This window comes from Haliaeetus albicilla, chromosome W, assembly GCF_947461875.1.
Source record: "Haliaeetus albicilla chromosome W, bHalAlb1.1, whole genome shotgun sequence".
In the NCBI taxonomy this organism is placed as follows: Eukaryota; Metazoa; Chordata; class Aves; order Accipitriformes; family Accipitridae; genus Haliaeetus; species Haliaeetus albicilla.
The window spans coordinates 3,920,981-3,941,588 of record NC_091515.1 but is presented as its reverse complement, the minus strand read 5'-3'; the positions used below and the strand labels follow the sequence as shown (position 1 = coordinate 3,941,588).

At 41.5% G+C, this 20,608-nt stretch overlaps 1 protein-coding gene across 3 annotated transcripts in view; it reads right to left on the bottom strand.

The window, feature by feature from the left end:
- Positions 1-19,708, bottom strand: part of SMAD2 (SMAD family member 2) — a 52,641-nt gene extending 32,933 nt beyond the window's left edge. For 2 of the 3 annotated variants that reach the window (XM_069775373.1, XM_069775375.1), the window contains exons 1-2: positions 19,616-19,708; positions 7,630-7,922 (exon numbers count right to left, since the gene is read on the bottom strand). In XM_069775373.1, the coding sequence (XP_069631474.1) occupies positions 7,630-7,865 (236 nt within the window). In that variant the 5' untranslated portion in view covers positions 7,866-7,922; positions 19,616-19,708. Of the gene's footprint in view, positions 1-7,629; positions 7,923-19,516; positions 19,538-19,615 lie in introns of those variants that run through there. The other variant, XM_069775374.1, reaches the window with a different exon arrangement.
- Positions 19,709-20,608: the final 900 nt, after the last annotated feature.

Genomic DNA, 20,608 nt, shown 5'->3' with positions numbered 1-20,608 from the left:
CTTGAAATTCAGGCTGCACAACACTGTTTAGTTAGAGGAAGTCAGGAAGCTACACAGCAAGCTGCTGGAGGAGTACGTACGCATGGGGCCAACTCCGACGTGAAGAGATGTCGCACGCAACAGGAAGCCACTGCAAAGCACACCATCATTCTGTCCTAACTGCCCTGCGGAGGCCAGAGCCTTGTGCGACACACTTAGAAAGCACCAAGAACGTCCCTTAGTCTTTTACAGAGAATGTAGAGACAACATTCAAGTCCCACCATAATTATGCGACTGAGAAGAACAAGGGCAATTTGATCCTCCTGCTACACCTTTCCAGTGAACGCATCCAAAGTCTTCACAGCACCAGCTATCACAAGGAGGATCAGGGGATTTTGAAGCTAATCACAGCCAACACTCCCCAAAATCTCAGCCATCTCTTGCCATACTTCCAGGAAAGATCTCTTTGGCTTTGTTCTAAAGCATTATTTTTATTGAAATTCCAACCAGAAAAAAGCAGAGGAGGGCTCTGCTTCATCCTCAGTAATCCTGTCATGAGAAAAAGGAGTCAGCTTATCAACAAACAATTTACAAGCACGCTCTTCCTGTAATCTCAGCAATAAAAATGGTACTTTAGTGTATTCTGATGTACTGTCTTAAATATCTATACCTATTTTAGAAAGCTTATGATGTTCAGCTATAGTCTTCAAACACTTATAGAAGCAATTTACATTTAAGTGAATGCATCCAGACTGAAATATGGTATACAGTCTGAGGACGTTCTTTATACACAGCAGTTCTCAACTTGTGAGCTATGATTAAGAATCAATGTCCATCCCCATCTTGAATAGTGAATTATCCCAGCTCTGCTACAAACAGACAGTGCCAAGTTCCGTTTCTGGGAGAACAGACTTCACCTCTGTCTGGATAGCAATATTATTTTAGGACCTAGTGTGCCAATCCAACTGCCTGCTGTTGTCCTCTTAGCTGTCTTGCTCATAGCTTAGCAGCAGATGTTGGGAACTCTCCTAAAAGAGTTTCCAGAGGAACCTTCCCCACCCCACAGTGCGATTGTTGCAATCACCCATCTCCTATGGCTTTAACCTGAGGAGGAACAAAGGAATTTCTGTATCGCTATCCTCTGAAGTAACCTATTTTGGGGAAAGATCTTAAAGCTTGAAAACAATCTATTCTAGAAGCCACATTAGCTTGACAACTCTGCTCTACTAGTGATCAAAAGCATGCTTAAAACTAGGTTACTGCATGCAGCTATGTGATCACTTTCCTGAGAAATATTCCCAAGGAATTAAAAAAAACATGCTAACTGGTAGCACAGGTTATATTCAAGAAAAACACAGTTTATATTTTTTCTTGAATATAACCTGTGCTACCAGTTTGCATGTAAAGGTGTCCTTTACACCTAAATTAGAAATTACTTTTTAGTCAGTTATGTGAAGAAAAAGGCATCAAAATGTCATAATTTTGAAAGACTTGTTTGCTTTCAAACACCAGTTCCAAGTCAGTTGTCCCATCTTTAAACAGGTCTCTTCCCTGCCCAGTTTACTTCTGCTGGTAACTCCTTTGTAGACACTTTGATCAGCACTAATAAGTTCCATGTATGGAGGCTCATATTAACTAATAAAAAGAGCCAGCCTTGAAAAAGAAATTTTAACATGTGCCATAAGCTATGCCTAGGCTGCTTGTCTTATCCATAGTGCTAACTCACTGCAGGGAATGAAGAAAGGGCTGCAGGACAAGCAAGCAAAGGAATAACACTAGCATAATAGAGAAATTCATAGTTGCTTTAGAGAATTTCGACTATGTCAAATGGTCCTGCCTTCACATATTTGATGAACTTTCACCAGATTCTGCAGTTTTAAATATCTGAATCCTTGTAGGATACATCAGCAATACAACAAAATTAAGATGTACTGGATTTATTTCCTGGACACTGTAAGCAAATGTAAGTAAAGTAGTCAAGTGTCAATAGCATTAGTCACTTTAACATCAAGAGCAGCCTTTCAGGCTCAGAAGTCACATAGAAAAGAAACTCGTGGATATGTAGATTTTTGCTTCACAAAAAACCCACAACACATTACAGCCTTCAGAAGCAGTCAATACATACTACTACATTTTTACTTTCTTAAGGAAAAAATATTAAAAAGGTATTCTGAACACAATGCTTAAATACCACCACCATGCTATTTCCCCAGGAGAAGCAGGGTGTGATTGGTTCCACGACAGCAGTTTAAAAAGTTAACCAACCTTCACCATTGGCTCAAGTGAAAGATATGCAACAGGTATGGCTTTAAAATATTACTATTTCATCCTAACAAGCTCAAAGAAACACCAGTGTTAGTGAAGTTGGTCAATAACTGGCTCCTAATTTCAATGCCAGCCGACCACTTCACTTGCAGCTGTCTGCTTTACATTCCCAACACTCCCTCACAATCTTCCATATTCCCAAACCCAAGGAATCCATTGCAGCATTTCTTTGCCTCTGGATGGTACAAAAATTCAGAATTCATCTCATATGCGAAGCAAAAGCTAGGTGCTTCAGAAATGTTATTGTTGACTGTAAATTCCACAAATCAGCTACTTTCTTCAAAAAACAATGTCAGGATTTGAGCCCCTCTCGCTATCTCTCTCACTTAAGTCAGAATTGGGAGGCTGCAGAAAACAAAGCAAAAATAAGCTTCTGAAAACCAGGAAACATAGCACAGGGATGCTATCTTCATGTTAAGCAAGAAGGACAGAGGGCACATGTAAGACTACATTTTCTACATAATTATTGAACCGTTAAGCAAGAAAAAACATTTTTCAGATTAATACCTTCTAAAACTCCAATGGCACAGCAGGCTGGAAAGCAAGGGTTGACAGGGGCATGAGCCTTCTCTCTGCACTGGAAGCAACTGCTGCATTTCTCCTAAGACTCCAAAACACTTGCATGGTACTAGCACCCCAGCAAAGAATCTCTGAATCAGGACTTCAGGAAGTTGGTCTTAAAACCTTACTTCAGCCAGTAATCTGCCAGATCACTTTTCATCAACATTCAACACGGCTTTGGTTGTGAGCTATTGTTTCCTCTAACATAAAGCAGTGATAAAATTTACTTCCTCTGCAGAAACTCAGGACCTCCCATTGAAGCTAAGATTCAAGTGTTAAGTACTGTTTCACACACAGTATCAAAAGCAAGTTTACATAATAACAATAATATAACCACTACTATTAACGTCAACAAAAAAAATTATCTGTTCAAGAAGAAAATAAGTTATCAATCGGGAAGTTGTCTGATGCTGTATCAAACCCTTCTACAGTACTGAGATGAATATACAAAAACCTCGAAAGAGAAAATAGAGGTATACTGTTAGAGATGCATCTCTTAGGTGCCTCCTTCCTCCCAACTACAAACAGCCTTTGTCAGGGCACACATGAAAGCTATATTCACTACACAAAGCTAAAATGAATGAAAGTTAGAGCTGCTGAGACTGATGGGAGGCACCTATCTCTTCTTTCTCCTCTTGCATATACTGGAAGGAAAAAAAAAGGTGCACCCATACACTGAGTGATCTCATATGCCTCAGTTCAGCATTGCATGGTGCAGACCATGTCAGCAGTAGAACAGGGAAACTGCCAGCAAGGAGATGAGATACAGCAGTGCTCTGCAGGTTCAACAACAGGTAAACAAAAGCACAGCGCAAGATGGAATCTTCTGGGGAAGAGTGAATGGGTTACAACATGCAATAAACGAGGACTACAGTTGTACCTGGGGACTACTCCATATAGGCAGGTGATCTCCATTACTACTTATCCTTCAAGCAAGATAAGACCCTATTACAGTTGTCACATTACCCAAATGTTGGCATGGAAGCAGAATTCAACATGTGATATGGATGTACCCAGTTACAGCTCAGGATGGACACAGTCAGTTCTGCATTAGTTTTCAGATATGTGTACTCTAGAGGAACATAAGACATCACAAAGGAATCCTAAACTCAATGCTTCCCTTCCCCCAGCTTTATTTTAAATTTTAAAAATACAGGCAACCCAGGTCAACATTATCCCAAACCTGCCCCAGCTAAACTGTTACCAGTTATATCAGGCATTTTACAAAAGCAACTGCATTTTGGCAAGTCTTATTTAAAAGAAGCAAGAAGAAAGCATGAAGCATATCTATACTCTTTTTAAGACAGAAAAAACACACAGCTGATCACACCAAAATACTGGGACACTGAAACTAGTGACTTGTGTTTCCCTACTTTGGATTCCAATACTCTGTACTCTTAGTACTGAAACAGCTTTTTAAATAATGAAGATAGACTATGAATATGCCAGTTGACTGTTCACTACATGGCATGGTTTGGTTTGTCAAAGGCTTGGATTTTAGCTATCACTAGTTACAAAGTATTTATTTCAACAGAACAATCCATGCTAACAAGGAAGAAACTGTTCCATTAAAAGATGACTTATATAAATGGATGCTCACGCTCTGTTTCCTCACTGACTGCTTCTTGTGATCCATTTGAGTCAAAACTGCAAGGGAGAGCATAAAGACGGATCCTAAATTCTACCAAATTCACGACATATTTTAGAAAAGTGAACTCACATGCCAACATTTAGTTTCAGGATACACAGGGATTATACGATTAGAATCCCACTGGCTTGCTCGGAGGATTCAGCAAGATAACTACAAATTACTTAAAGGGCTAGTGTCAAAAGGACCTCTGTACTTATTTAGCCTCTGCTCTAGATTACTGACCCACTTATGAAGAGCTAAGCACCCCTGCTGCGCGATGCCAACACCCACTCCATCTGTTTGCTTCTGCTTTCTCAGAACCTCTATTAGTCTGGGTAAGAAGTTGCGTTAATTACCACATGAGCAGCTTTTGCATAGTACACACAGTATCAGCCTCACTTAATATGTAGTCACCTTGACAAACAGCGCTGAAACAGAACAATCCTAATCACACCAGGATTATCAATGACATACCGTAAGCATATGCAGATTTCTGAAGAGGCAATTTAATTCAACTGTTGTCCAAGCTGCTCCCAGTTTTGAGAAAAGCTTGTAGGTGTTTAGTTGCTTCAGGTTTCAAGAATGAAAAACTATACTGGAGTTAAGTACTGTAATCAAGCTCTCTGGAAATCTCCAGGGGGACCAGAAACTTGTGAAACCACAGCTAAAACTTCTGTTGAGGGAATAATGCAACAGCGGCAAGCAGAAGCATCCTACAACACTTGTCAATAACTACACTGAGTTGAACAGTGTTAGTAAGTAAATCTAAAGCTAGTTAAAAAAACCACACACACACAAAACCAAACACGAAAACCCTCCCCAAGCAGAACAACATTTGGAAAGTTAGCCCAGCTGTCACATCAGAACTGCATCTCAGCACCTCAAACTTCCTGCTGACTAGGAAGAAAAAAAACTTTCAAAATCAGCATTTTATTATTTATCCCTGCTGATCTGCAGATCTGTAAGACATTCATTAAAGTGGGTCTCAAGCAGCAGTTTCATTAACTTACTAAATCCAAGAACAAGAAATCGCCAGAAGTCATTACAGTACTGAGTTGACATTTGTTCTTTCTTGGGAACCCAGACTACCGCTGTCAAAGTGAAATAATATCAACAGTCCAAAAGCCAACTATGAAACTCAAGAATTCTGTACAGCGCTGCTGGCAACCCCGATATCATCTCGTCCCTTAATACCAAAGCCATTTCTTAGTTTAAAATTAAACCTTGTATAATAGCCAACATCACTTGAAGAGCTCTCTAGCTACCAGCTTACTCCTAAGGTAGTCAAGTAAAACATAGGTCCAGTCTTTTACAGCTAACTGGAAGATAGATGAGAACAGTTTTGTCACAGCGCAGCAAAAACTGCTGGTCATACCATGGAGGCTATACAAAGTAAAACAGAGCTTCATATTCTGTTTTAAAGAGTTATTTACTATGTCTACTTTAACACAAAAGGTCATGAAAGCAGGACGACATACTCAAAGTAGACTAGGAAAAAAATTGTGTATGAGTATACTGTTTGTATCTTCTAACATCATCTTCAAAATTAAATTTAGACAACTACTCTTCTGAAGTAGCAATATTTACTGCCCCAGTACCCCTCCAGGAGAGCTCTAAGAAGTCTAAGAGCTCTAAAAGAGCTCTAAAAGTTAGATACACATTTTATATCAAGTGAATCTCTGTATGGCATATTAGCTTCTGTCATATGAAAAGCGTTCCAATTAAGCATTTAGTCTTCATCATGGTAAAGACTTGCTAAATACATACAATCATCTCATGTCAAGTCAAGAAATATACATCCCTACAGGTTCCAATCTTAGTCCACTGATAGACACTAAGACAAAAAAGCTCTAATATTTTATTTCTGATCATTTTCCAGGTGGCGAAAGGAAGAAAGCAGAAGGGAAACCCAGAGAATTTTGGGACTGCTCTAGGGAAGAAAATACAAGCAGAGGGCAGCATTAGAAACAAAAGGTGGAATAGAAAAAAGAGAGAACAGAATTAAAGTAGGCATTCGTTCAGAGCATACTCATGATTTTTCCAGGAAAGCTGTGTCAAATCTAAAAGAAAATGCCAAAACCATTATCAGATACACATTTGATATATGGAAATCATTGCTGATACCATCTAGTCTGCACTATGATTAATACAAAGTTTAAAAGTAGCTGGGATTAATGCGCAAATACAGAAATTAAGGTCGTAAACCAGATGCAGTTTCTCTTCCCTAGAAATTAGTTTAAGTGTCAAGGGGCTAAGCACCCAGAATTGTCCTGTGCCACCAGATCCTCTAACTTTTTCATAGAAAAAACACACCTTGTGAAAGTGATTGGATACTTATGTCTCACATAATGAGCTTACACATGCACCTTAGTGGGAACTCTGTACACCACGAATTGAGAGCACACTGCATTATACTTACAAACATAACCCTTGCCTCTTGCACAGCAGTTGCTATGAATTAAGTTGAGAAAGTCAAAGGGGTAGAATGTAAGTTGTTCACCTAAATGTATATACGTATCAGGAGCAGAAGAGCAGTTCTAGAAATACTCAAGTTATTGAATAAAAAGCACTTTCATTAACCAATAACAAATAATAAATGCAGTAAATAAACTGGTCTTCAGACAACCTGCCTCCAAAGACAAAATTTCCCTTCAAAAGGGAGAATGGATGCAGCTTGTACAACTTAAATGAAAGTACCTTATACAATTGAAAATAATTAGGTGACTGAAGTGTTGACCAAGGAAAAACTAGTCTTTTTTTTTTTTCCTTTTTTAAAGTGGAAGTGTAGGTTCAAGTATGCCCCTCCGATTATAGACAGGGTTATTACATAAAAGCATTAAGGCAGTGCTACAAACTAAGAGCTGTGCTAGGCACCACCAGAATACATACAAATTGGAATCTACATAGTAATGAAAATTGAAATGTAAAGTTATTATTAGAAATTGCGACTTTACAAAAGCATGCGATTCAGCTGTAGGTAAGCACTATATAAAACCAAAATAGGTTTTAAACAATTTTTTAAAGAATCAAAAGCATGCAATTGATTTTTTAGCAATTTGTTTGCAGGATAGCCTAAACATCCATTGAGTCATTTCTTAACTGGTTGTAACGACTTCAAACACAACAGCACTTACCTTGGTATTGTCACACATTTTGTATTGCAATTCTGAGTGGTAATTGCCTTCTCAAGCTCATCCAGCTGTCCTGTTTTCTTTAGCTTCTTGACCAAGCTTTTCACTGCTTTTTCACACCACTTTTCCTCCTGACCATTCTGCTCACCGCCACCAGCCCCTCCAGAGCCACCAGCAGATTTTTTCCACCCCAGAAGTCTCTTCACAACTGGTGGGGTGAATGGCAATATGGATGACATGACTTTCACCAGACAGAACACTCAGCAAGCAATAAATTAGAGACTCCCGTCTGATCCCTAAAAACACAAACCAAAACAGACACATTAGCACTGAGGTTTCACATGAAACAAACACCTCGCTTAGGACCTTTCGTTACCAAATGCCATAGGACACTGCATCCCAAAACAAGTCAGATAATAGTTCAGAAGTAGTCTGGATCATGGTTAGGTACTTCATCAATAAAGTTCAAATGCAAGTTTGCTGCAGACTCAACAGTTAGCACAGACTAAGGTTACTGTTGGATTAGACAAGTAGTTTTTTCCTCAAGTCTTTCCTAGCTAAAGTCAACTCCAGAAAAATAAAGAAGTTAACTTGAGTCTAGCTTTGCACCTAGGCTGGCTGGTTTTAGTCATTTATTAAAATTTTCCACAAGTGATTGACAAATTGCATACACATATATATGCATGTTCTGCCCATCTCCAAATTAATTTAGCAGGCAAAATTGTGTTTGGAATGTCATGTAGTCATTACAGCTTGACAGAAGTCTTCCAACAGTCAGCCATTTCACAAGCCTTTTCTCATTTTGTTTCTCATGTTTTAAATAACTACCAATTTTTGTTCCTCTGGGGACACCGATTTCAAATTCACTTATAAATTTGGTAATAAGCTTATTCCCATCTTTCAATCTAGAGTTCAATGGCCTACAGATAATGAATCTTCTCAACTGGCAAGTCTTCCAAATTCATTAAAGGATTTTTAAAATCTTAGTTTGCAGGCACCGGAGTAGTAGAACTGTCTGTTTTCAATTTTGATAGCCTTTCTTCAGTATCAACTACCTGATCAGGATGTTTATGTAAAAAGAAAGTTAGAAGGGTTGCCAAAATTTGGGCGATGTTTAGCATTCACTGCAATTTGCACTTCAAATCATTTAAGAGAAATGATAACAGTTTCAAAAAAAAAAAAAAATCTTGTTTTTGCAGCTTCTATTAGGCTAGTTTTAGGTATTAAAACATAAGCCCCAAGTCAACCGTATTATTTCAGGTAGACAGCTGCTAGAAATTGCTTGAGGACATAATGGTCCTATGGATAGAAGTATGGCATTGAAGTCAAAACCAACCTTATTTCCAGGCAACAAACAGGTATTTGAACTCCAGAAAGTTACCTTATTTCCAAGCTGTGTAAGTTAGTTCAGTTAGCTGAAAATACCTTGTTTTAGCTAAGAGCTAACACTACCTTCAGGCTACTCAATTTGAGCTTTCAAGTCAGCTTACAGGCCTCTCCATCCTGTAGAGGCACACTCTTCACTTCTATCCAAAATATACCAACTTCATCTTACTGAAACCTCCCATCTACAAAACAGCATGATTGATTTGGCATACTTCAGGCTACAGCGTGCATGGCTAATTTATGCCTTGTCATGTCTTTGCAGTTTCAGTGAGGACCAACAAGTCAACAAACACTAGATTATATTCTACAGGTAACTTTAAATCATAACTTTTCAGCTTCCACAAAACAGAACATTCCTACTGAATGACATTTCAGTTTCAACTAAATTATACCTCCATAAACCAGCTTCTGAGAGCACCTAAGATTACAACTGAAGCAAGAATTGTAGTTTTCTAGGGTCAAGGAGACAGAGGTTCCAATTAATGGACTCAAGATTAACACTGGCAACTTTATGCAAGTCATTCAAAATAATCTATCCTAAATCACAGAAACATAGAACGGTTTGGGTTGGAAGGGGACCTTTAAAAATCATCTAATCCAACCCTTCTGCCATGGGCAGGGACATCTTTCACTAGATCAGGTTGCTCAAAGCCCCATCCAGGCTGACCTTCAATACTTCCAATGATAGGGCATCCACAACTTCTCTGAGCAACCTGTTCCAGTGCCTCACCACCATTGTAAAAAACTTCTTATCTCCAATCTAAATCTACTCTCATACAGTCTAAAATTGTTGCTCCTTGTCCTGTCAGTAGAGGCCTTGGTAAAAAAATTAAAGCATTCATTTTCACACAAGACTAATATGAAAAGAACATTTATTCTTTCAATAATGTTGAATTATTACAGAATTGTCTCCACTATTTCAGACTGCAGGTTTTGCACTTGAGCCCTGGCTGCAGCAAACACAAGAAAAATAAACTCAGTATCCAACATTTTCAAATTAAACACTGACTAGGACACTTGGGGTACAGTTGCATAGGGGGCCAAACCAATGCAACAAGTTCCTGCCACGAGAAGCCCAGGTCTCCTTCCTTTCTTTCCTGTGGCACCACCACCACCTCAGCACCAGTGCTAATACCTTTCCACAAAGACTCGGCTAGATAACCAAGTAAAAACTGATCAAGGGTGGTTTTTTGCTGAGTTGGTTCTCTTTCAGGTTAACAAGTTGCACCAGCTCACACACTGTACTGTAAGTACTCGAGCTGTTGTCAGGTAAGTTGCAGGAGTGTGGATGGAGGACACTCCAGCCCCAGCCTTCAACAGCAGTTTTCACGTTGACTGAATTGCTGGAAATGCAACCTGGGCATGTACTTTAATTTAGATCATTTATTTTGGTGGCAAAGCCAAATTAAGAAGCCTTACTCCCTTTTCCACATGTTTGGAACTGTTTGCAGGCCTGGGAATGAAACACATTAGACCCCTAATGCAGTACACTGAGTAGCTCCAGAGATGAAACAGGAGGCTTGCATGGCCTCTGCTGTTTTAAGAAACACACCAGGTTTCTGAAACAGGGAACTGCAGTCACTCTGAGCTTTTATAAAGAGACTTCAACTTTTGAGCAAGGCCAACATTAGATGCTTCAGAGGCATACGCAAGAAATTGAAAAAGATGAAACCAAAGCTATTTTGCTTCAAGATCACATTTTAAACACTAGCAATTGATGGTGTAATATCTGAACATTAAATTCAGTGCTGACAGATACAGGCAACCAAGTACCACTATCATGGCTTATCCACACACCAATTCTTCTCCCATTTATGGAGCTTACTGACACATAATATACGTATTTCCTGTTCTTTAACTCAAATTTGACACCTTTCAGTGCCCCAGAATACTCCTTTGATTGTCAGCCTTATAAAACACACACTTCAGCAGGGTCTCATTTACCACCAAGGTAAATTGCCTATTCTTCCAGGCCCTCTAAACATTCTCAATGCTTTTATCTAGTTTTTCAGCTTTACAATACTCCTTGTGATGAGGTGTCCAATTTTACAGTATTCTCTCCCTTAAGACATAACACTGATCTATATAGCATTTTCTGTATTCTCTGGTGCTCTCTTTTTTTTTTTTTAAACTAAGAATTGTCTTTCTGCTTCAGATGCACATTGAGTGATTTAAGTCTTGCAGCAGGAAAGAATTTAGAAACCCCATACATTTCAGTTTATATTTGAACTCTCATACTACTTTGACATACTCAGAAGCAAAAAAAAAAAAAAAAAATCTTCCTTTTCCCATTTCCAAAAGACTCTAAGCTCAGACCTAACTAATCAGAAATTTGCAGTTATTATACTTAGTTTTAACCAGTTCCCTTACAGATGTGTGCTCATCCAGCTTCTGTAGCAGCTGTCAGAAAGCACAGGTTGATCAGCTACCCCTGTGAAAATAAGCTTTTTTTAAAAAAAACAAACAAAACACAAAGGAACATGCTTAAAGAGCCCTTTAATACAATGATTATTGCAGCTTAGCAGCTATTTAAAAAAAAAAAACCCAAACCACAACATATACCACAGCTGCAGACTAAGAGTCTGGGAGGCTTAAACTTCTTCCTTCTAGCTATTGTTTTGCCATGTCAGGGATTTGCCAGGAGTATCAATAAGAACTTCACTAAGTTATTCTGGTAGTGGCCCTCTATCTTTCAAAGGCTGAGCAGAGAGAATGTGACACAAGTAGGACAGGACTTCATTCAGCCTAATACTTCAGCTGATTGTGATGAGTACTCATAGGAGAATACTTCAGCCAGCTTAATTTATGCAAAAGTGGCACTCTGCTCCAAGCATAGAGGAGGCCCTGCAAAGCGCAAGGCATGGTTAGGTTGAATTATGAGTGATTTGGATAAATGCAAATTATGCAAGGATAAAGCAGCAATAAAGAAATTAGTAAGAAACTCCCTACTGGGTCAGAGGAGTGGTGCATCTAGCTTAGCGCTCCGTCTCCAAAGGTGGCAAAAGGACATGCTACTCAAGGAAAGCGTATGAACCTGGTTGTTTTATTTAGCTCATTCTCCTCATAATTCTCCAGCATCTTAAACTGTTACGGCAGGAAATTAAAATCTACATTCCTACCTATTCCCTTTAGCAGCCATTTATGGACCTGTTGTCCACAAATTCATTTAACCACTTTTTCAATCTGCCTCCACAACCTCTTTTGGCAGACAGCACCAGAATTTAACTGCCCACTATTTAAAGAAGTACTTTTAGCTATTTTAATTCATTCTCTTCCTAGTTTCAGTAAGTGCCTCTTGTTCTACCACTGCAAGCTTCGCTGAAGAACTGTTCGTATTCATCTCGTCCGCAAGCTTCACAATTCTGTACATTTGAATCACGTCCCTCCCTCAAATAGAGGACTATCAGCCTTTTGTCACAAAGAAAGTATCTGAACACAGCTCATACAGTTTGGGAAGCTACAGATGCCAAGCCTGAGAGCTTTACTACTACAACTAAATTACAAGTACTTGAAGACATTGCATAAGGACTGATCTAAAGACCACAGAAAAATTGTATCAGTCTATGGTTATCTTTTCACTTATCTTTTTGGTCATGCTATCCTAAAGCTCTCAACAATATAATTAAAAGTACAAAGACATAAATCTACACCTCATGAGGAATCTGGAGATAGAAGGCAGACAGCAAGTTATCTACTGCTGAACATCTGGCAGGAGCTCAAATAAAAATGAGGAGCCCTACATTTGCATTGGGTTCTAACTGTACCCACCTAGACAGTCTCCAACCCCATGTTTATACTAATGCGTTCAGGAGTCACTGTTGCAGCTCTTTTTTGACCAGCAAATCCCATTTCCATTCATCACCTGTAACTTTTGCATTCAAATTGACACAGTAATATTAATAGTTTTGATCATTGCTCCTAACAAATCATCTTCTCATACACTGTCACTGCTGACACTAGCCTTTTGATAAAAACATTCCTCTAGTCTTTTTCCTTGTACACTTTCTTCATCCACAAAAAATTATAAAATGCTTTTTCACCAAATGCACCCAGAAAACAACCTTTGCCAATACTGCAATAAACATTTCCACATTGCTAAAATGGCTGCAGATTCAATACATGCTAAATATGTAATATCCCTTCTTCCTTGCGATACAGTTTTTGTGATTTCCTTGTAGTCCAAGCCAACCATCTCCAAAAACTGCGTACTAGTTTATGTCTTTTGCTTTTAAGGACCTTAAATGTGCTTTGCCATTGACTATTCTTTGCGCCATCTCCCCTTTGCTCACTCTTTTCTACCAAGGCCCAACATCATAGCCAAAATCTGATCTTTTACCTTCCTGTATACTATTCCCACTACAACACACCAACACATTGGGACTCTGAATAACTGCAGGGAGATTTTTCAAAACCCCTTTCCGAGCTCAACTACTGTTGAGCTATTAGTATCAAGGCAGCAGTGCAATACATAGCAGCAGACTTCCACTATTTTACCCCTTTCCATGTTCTCTGGATTGTGCCTTAAAATTGCAGCTTTGAATACTCAAGGAGTACTCACTCTGTTGCCCAGAGAGGTACAAGCGTTTCTTTAGATTGCTGGAACATAGGGAGCACGTGCTGTTATTCCCAACAGATTAATACTGGAAAATTTACAAATTGCCTAACATTGGTGGTATTTGTTTCATCTCTGCCCCCGTAGTATTTCTCTGCTTCCTGATGCACACATGTTTCTATAGTTGGTCAAACACTGTCATAGTTGGCAACTTTTAAAGTCACAGTTTGAGTCACGTCTGCTATTATTCCATTCTACTGTGGTTCTCTGGAACAAGTATTAAATATTAAGCCCATGATCCCAGCAATAACTAAGCATAAAAGATGAAGAAAACCTTAAGGGCAGCATGCTAGCAGACTAAAATCTTCAAGGGAAATTTTCCTTTCCTGAGTGTCTGGAACATACTATAAACACACTGGTGCTACCAAAAATATCAAGTGATTTCTGGCTAATTTATTCTAAAGCCTTATGCAACATATTTCATATCAGTCTGCTTATTCATCTTAAACGTGAAATAAAGAAATCTGATCTCTCCTGGTTTTACTAGAAGTATTCTGGCTTAGAGGAATTTCATTTGCGAGAGCTCTTCTGGAATAAAGACGACAGAAGTTAAGCTCCTGAGGAAAGAAGATCGAGGAAAATAATTTGCGGTATTTGAGAGAGAGTCTACAAGCTCATTTCCTCCCTATTTTAGTCCCATTTTTGTGATTTTTTTTAAAAGGCAATGGTTTTTTTCATTAATCCTGGAATTTGGACAAGATTCTTTATCAATTTCACCAAGTGCACAATGTTTCAGATCTTTCAGAAGGTGAGGGAATATCCACCCTTTCCCTTCAGATGTACCCCTGTGATATTACTGGCTTCACGATAAGGTAACATTAATTGAAGCACAGTCTATTTAAGGTGGTATCAAGACCTTACGCTAGGCTAAGCAATATTAAGACTTGAAGTTTTAAAGGGCATAGTTTATGCAGTACTGCATATGTCTCCTATATTAATCCAAAGTCATTAAGACTTAGAGAAACAATAAAGTAAGTATTTCATCTTGCATTGAACAGAAGCAAAACAAAACTATTTTATGACCTGCTTCTGGATCCCTTAGGCCGTGTTAGTCCAAACAAGGAGACAGTTTATTCTCAGTGGAATCTGGGAAAGTTCTCCCCATGTTAGTGATCCCAACTTGCAGGAAACCTGAATTTTGTATGAAGTTCAAACTAAAATCAAAGCCAGCCTTTCCCTTTCAGAGAGAATACGCTCTAGCTAAAGCACTCAGTGGAACAGACAAGAGAAGACATTTCACTACTTCTGTTGCACCCACAACCCCTCAAAAAACTGCCGTTTGGGATTCCAGAAGGGCTAATTCTTTCTTCTTCCCCTACAAATGCATATTAAAAGACAACTGGTTTTGTAATACTCGAGAAGCTCACAGCTGCCGTCTCAAACACACTTTTCTGAAGAACACGAGAAACTGAGATGGTACCCATCCTTCTCTCCTCTTATTCAGGTCAGAGTGGGACAGCTTCAAGTATTCCCTTACTGGTTTTTAGGTGTTTGGGGGTTTTTTGCTTTGGGGAAGGTGGGGGTGGTGAGCTAGGGGAAGGGGAATCCAGCTCTACGGAGCAATGCCCTCAGATCCACCCCCCAGTTCAGCTTTTCAGCCAATTAGGCCAGCAGTGGGGAGTGGTTCTAAAGAGCTCCCTCCCAAGGGGCTCCATCTGGCCTGCAGCTCCATCTGGCCAGCTCACAGGCCAAAGCTTCGAGACATAAAAAGCCAAGGCCCTGGTTCAGCTTTGACACGAGCCAATGAACTTCAGGGTGGACTGCATGTGATCTGGGGGGACAGGAGCAAAGAAAATTCCTCCTCTGGGTCAGCTTTAGAATGAGGATTTTGTAACATGCCTATATACAGAATCAATTTACACATTAATTTTTAGGTTTATTTTGTTCTAGTATTGCAACGCATCTTGAAACTCTGCGTAACTGTATCATCTTTATACAGCTCATTGAAAACAGAATTACCCACCTACTTTGAAAGTAGACTTTTTTCCTCTCACTCATTTCATGAAGTTTGATTATGAATCAAACGCAAAAAACCTCATATTTCTCATACACAAAGCTAAAATAAGCATGATCATGATGTTATGAAAGCTTCAGAAGCTGGATTTTTCTTCAATTACTAAGGACTGCTGTAAATTAGACAAATGTAGTAATGAAAAGGTATATTGCTATTAGAAAATTAGCACACTGTAACACATGCATTCATAGTATACTAAAATTGCACACAACTGGAGACATGAGAAAGAACAAGAGATGTTAATTTTACTGACCTTTGATTAAACTACTAATAGGATCGATGTATTTTAGCAACCCTCCTAGAATTACAAAAGAGGAAAATTACCACAACTGCAGTCGGCCAATCCACCTGTCTCTGCAAAGCAGCAAACTCCTTCCACTTATTTAGTATTATGAACAGCCTCACAGTATTGCTCCTTAAAACTAAAAGACCTTAATGGCCCCACAAAAGCACTGAATGAGCACTCCAAACCACAGCAGTTCAAACCCTTCTCACCTCATTCGTTTTGACTAAAATTTTCCATGTGAAGCAGGCAAGTGCCAGTTTCATTATTTTAGAAAATAAATACTCCTGGGCTAAATTTAACAGGAATATTCAGGATTATCAGGTACCTAGGTACTTGTTTCAGTTTTAATCTGTATAGCTTAGCAGCTTCTCCACTTTGTTAAACCACAAACAATTGCATTTAACAGTTAATGAAAGTTCACTTTCAATACAGGCCTAAACTAAGTCTTCTTCAAACAGGTCAGCCCCCCCACCTCCTTGATAAGCAGAGTTCACCCTGCACTGAAGAGTGTCTTATGTTAAGCTCGTATGGCTCCAGTGTAATTAAATCAAGCTTGAGCCCCAGACTAAACTGATAGGAGACCCAGGAACTCCTCTCTGGCAGTCTCTTCTTGGTCTTAGTTCACACTATGGCTGTCAAACACACATAATCATAATAAAATGTCATCTGGAACGAGGCCTTACTGTTTGTAACACAGTTTCTCTACTGGAAGTGGAGAGCAATGTTTAGGAAGGTTTTCCGCAGTAGCCAATTTCTTCTAGCCCAGAGAGTATTGAACACAGGGCTGCCTGTACTCTCCATTCTATTACAAAAAACTAATCCCATCGCATGACCTGCAGCAATTCAGTTTAACAAATCAACAATTACAAATATTTTGGCAAAGTAAGCTTAGGTATTGTTTGCCTCTCGGCACAGTTCACAACCAGTTTGTGGCTTTATGATAAAAGTCATTAAATCCAATCTGAAAAGCAGAATTTACAGCTCACTTAGCAAGTCAGGCCCATAAATGGATGCTTTCAATTACAGGGCATTTACATGCACAATCATTAAGGCAGTGTTGAATACGTTTGAAAACTCTAGAATACTTTTTATAATAATTAAAACTTTGCGTACTGTTCTTTATATAAACAAAACTCAGGAATTCTCTTCGGTCTCAAGCAGAGCTTAGATTCATCGTTATCCAGAACCTACTACAAAGCCTGTTCTCCCAGTACTTTTGTGGGAAACGGATTAGACAGATGGAAACAAGTTTTGTATTTTAAAGTTGCTCTCAGTAGCTGAGATTTTTTTGAGCTCCAATAAACTCAATTATATCAACTGGTGCTCAACACTTCAGAAAGATCAAGTGGAACAGGAAGATGGAGGAGGACCCAGGAGGGCCTTTCATTTGGAGATTCACAGTGTAATTCAAGCTTATTTGATTTTGTTCGTGAATCTAGCTTCTGGGTGGAGGAAAAGAAGAGATCAGTTAAGAGACCAATTTTTTTAACCTCATTTTTTCAATTGTGTTCTCCTTTTTATCATCAAACAGAACCTCAGGAAAGCTGACAGATGCTTCTCCAAGATTATATTATAGACGCCCAGTTTCTTCCATAAAGAAAACTGTATCTTCGAATGCTTTTGTTTGTTTCAGTGACTGTCAGTATAGTCCAAGTCTGACCCACACAGCTGCAGAACAACAATCAACTACCAAGTTACTCTATTAAACAGCCCAATATATTGTTAAATATGTGCTTAGACTCATCTTTAAGTTTAAACCACCTTAAATGAGATCCTCCCCTTCCTCTTTTTAAAGGCATTTGTAACTAATGCTATCTTTCATCACGACAGTGCTAAGCAAACAGGGGGAAGGGGCTTCAAAAACCTCCCATTTACTTACATCTGCATGCCCCTCTAATTCACCACAGTTTAAAAATGTTAAAGTTTTAGAGCTACGCCTCACAACAAACACACACACAAATAATTTACTCACACATCAGGCAAGCTCCAACACTGTGATAAAGCATAGGAAAGTCTAAACAGCAACCTTGTTCTGCTAAGAAAAGCCTTTCACCTTAACAACAAGGTGGGGTGGGGGGTCGGTCTGGAGAACAGAGCAAAGACTAATCAGCCTCTCACTACAGAGTCCAGCCCCCACAGAAATAATGTCATGAATCAGTATGAAAGTACAGCTCTCCAGGCTAAGAAAGGAACACTTAAGAACCGACAAACCTGCTGTTATGTGCGGTCTCCTAATAAGCTATCATTATAAACTTCTTGCTACAGATGGAATCTGACTCGTTTACAACCATGAACTGTGATAACAGGAGCTCTGCATGCAATATACACAGGCTGCAGCATTCACTAGCAGCATTTTCAGAAATGCTTGTCTGGTAAACCTAGTAAGCAAAACTTTTTCTTAATGCTATTCACTTGTTTGTAAAGTATTTGAAAAGAGCACAACACACATGTGTTGGTTGTTGGTTTTTTTTTAAGTCAAAACCTGTGATGGACAACCAAAAAGCCATGAGACTTGGCTGCGGTCTGAATCCCAGCTGTTCAATTCAACAGCTCTCCAAGACTATCACAAGGGCTCTTCACTCACCCACTTTTTTTCCTTCTTTTATTTCCCCAGAGTGAAGACTAAAAGACTGTACTGCGTCACACTTTTTCTCTTCCCCTCCGCTCCCCACAAAAAAACTACAAATAGGAACTCTACAACTCTGCAGTAACACCAACTACTTGCATTTATCACAACATGACTTCTCCCATGTGCTTATCTAGGCAGATGAAACACTTAACAGATTATGTTTGTTTACATCTTACAATGCATAGATAACTACAGCATTAAAGCTAGTGCCATGAAGAAAACCACTAATCTCAATTCTCATGTACATGTCTCATGTAGGCAGTGGGTACTTCACATCCACGGCTCTGCACTAGGAGAGGAACAGACAAAAGGGCACCGGCCGAAGCGAAGCCTTGCAATCCTAAACACTCTTTTGCAACTTGCTCCTAACTTTCTCCACCACCCCGGCACGAAGTTTTACACACCTGATCTCTGCAAGAAAAAAAAAAAAGACCGGGCAGAGAGGGAGGGGGAGAAGGAGGAGAAGCAGAACTTCGGTTTTGGGTTTGTTTTTTTTTTTTTTTTAACTCCCCCTCGCTCACCCCTCCACACACAGACAACGGGGACACAAGCCAGCCCTTCCCACCCTTCACCGCCCCGAGTCGGGGGGCTATTCCGCCCTGTGGGCAGCCGGGGTGGGGGGGGAATGTGTGTGTGACAACCACCCCCCTCCCCACACACACACACACCCCCCCCCCCGCTTCCCCAGCGAACGGCCGGCAGCACACCCCCCCCCCCCCACACACACACCCCCACCACGGCCGTTTCTTCCCGCCGGGACGAGCAACCCCCCCACACACACACCCCCAAACCCAAACCCCCAGCCGCCTCCGTGGCCCACCGCCGCGTCCCACCACAACAAAGGGGGAGGGAGGGCGTGGGGAGGCGCCCCCCCGTGTCCCGTCCCCCCGTCTATCCCCCCCCCCTCCTCCACCGCCGCCGCCGGGACCAGGCCCGTCCCGTTTCCCAGCCCCAGCCCCGTACACAGCCGGCGGGGCACCCCCTTCCCGAGGAGCGGCAGCCCGGCGGTCCCCTCTCCCGCGGCGCGGCCGGGCCGCCCGCCGAAACCGCCCCGGGACCAACCTCTTCCTCGGCGAGCTGCGCGGCCGCCCTCCTCCCTCAGAGCTGCCTTTCCCCCCTGCGCGCCCGCCCTCCCCGCGCTCATTGGTTCCCGCCGCCCCCCGCCCCCCGGCGGTGGGCGGGGAGAAGGGTTATTGGTTTCTCCGCCCGTCACTTGAGAAACAGCGGGCGAGGATTGGGTAAAAGGCGACGAGGACCGGCCCGAGCCGCCGATTGGCGGATTGGGCCGCCAATCGAGTGCCGGCGGCGGAAGAGAAATGGAAAAAAAAAAAAAAAAAAAAAAAAAAAAGACGCGAGGCGAAGGGAGACGGAGACCGGGGGGCGGGGCAGCGTGCCCCGCGCGACGGGGGCGGGGCGGCGCCGCTCATTGGCCGCGCCGGCTGTCACTCCTGGCCCAGCGCGCCCGCTAGGGGCGGTTGATCGGGAAAGGAGAACGGAGCGGAGGTTTGAGTGACCCGCAGGCGCGCAGCCGCACTGCCGGCGCCCGTAACCTTCCGCGCAGGGCGCGGGTGGGAGCTGAGAAAAAGTAGTGCGCTCCTTCCCGCCAAAAATTACCTCAGGGTCCGCGGCGGGCCCGGCGCGGCGGTACCCCCGGGCCTCCTGCCCTCGAGCAGCCAATAAAGCCGTAACTTCAGTCGAAGTTTCAATGCTCCTTGGACAAGGGAGGGCAAAACGTCTTCCCTCAGAGGGCCAGCGCAGGGCGGCAGCCATGGCGGCCCCTCAGCGGGCACGTCGCCGCTCCGTCCCCGCAGCCATCGTGAGGGCGGCACGGCCCTGCTCCCCAGCCTCTCACCGGGCCCCGTTTCCCTGAACTCATCCCAAAACGGTTTTAAACCGCCCAAGGCCCCATCTGCGACGGCCTAAGAGCTCCAGGCTGGGACAGGTGCTGCCGTCCTGGCGGTCCCCGAGGCGTGACGCTGAGATAAGGCCACCCTGAAGGCTGCCCGACCGCCTTCTGCTTCGGGGCTGCTGGCATCACCGCACGGCGTGGGGGCT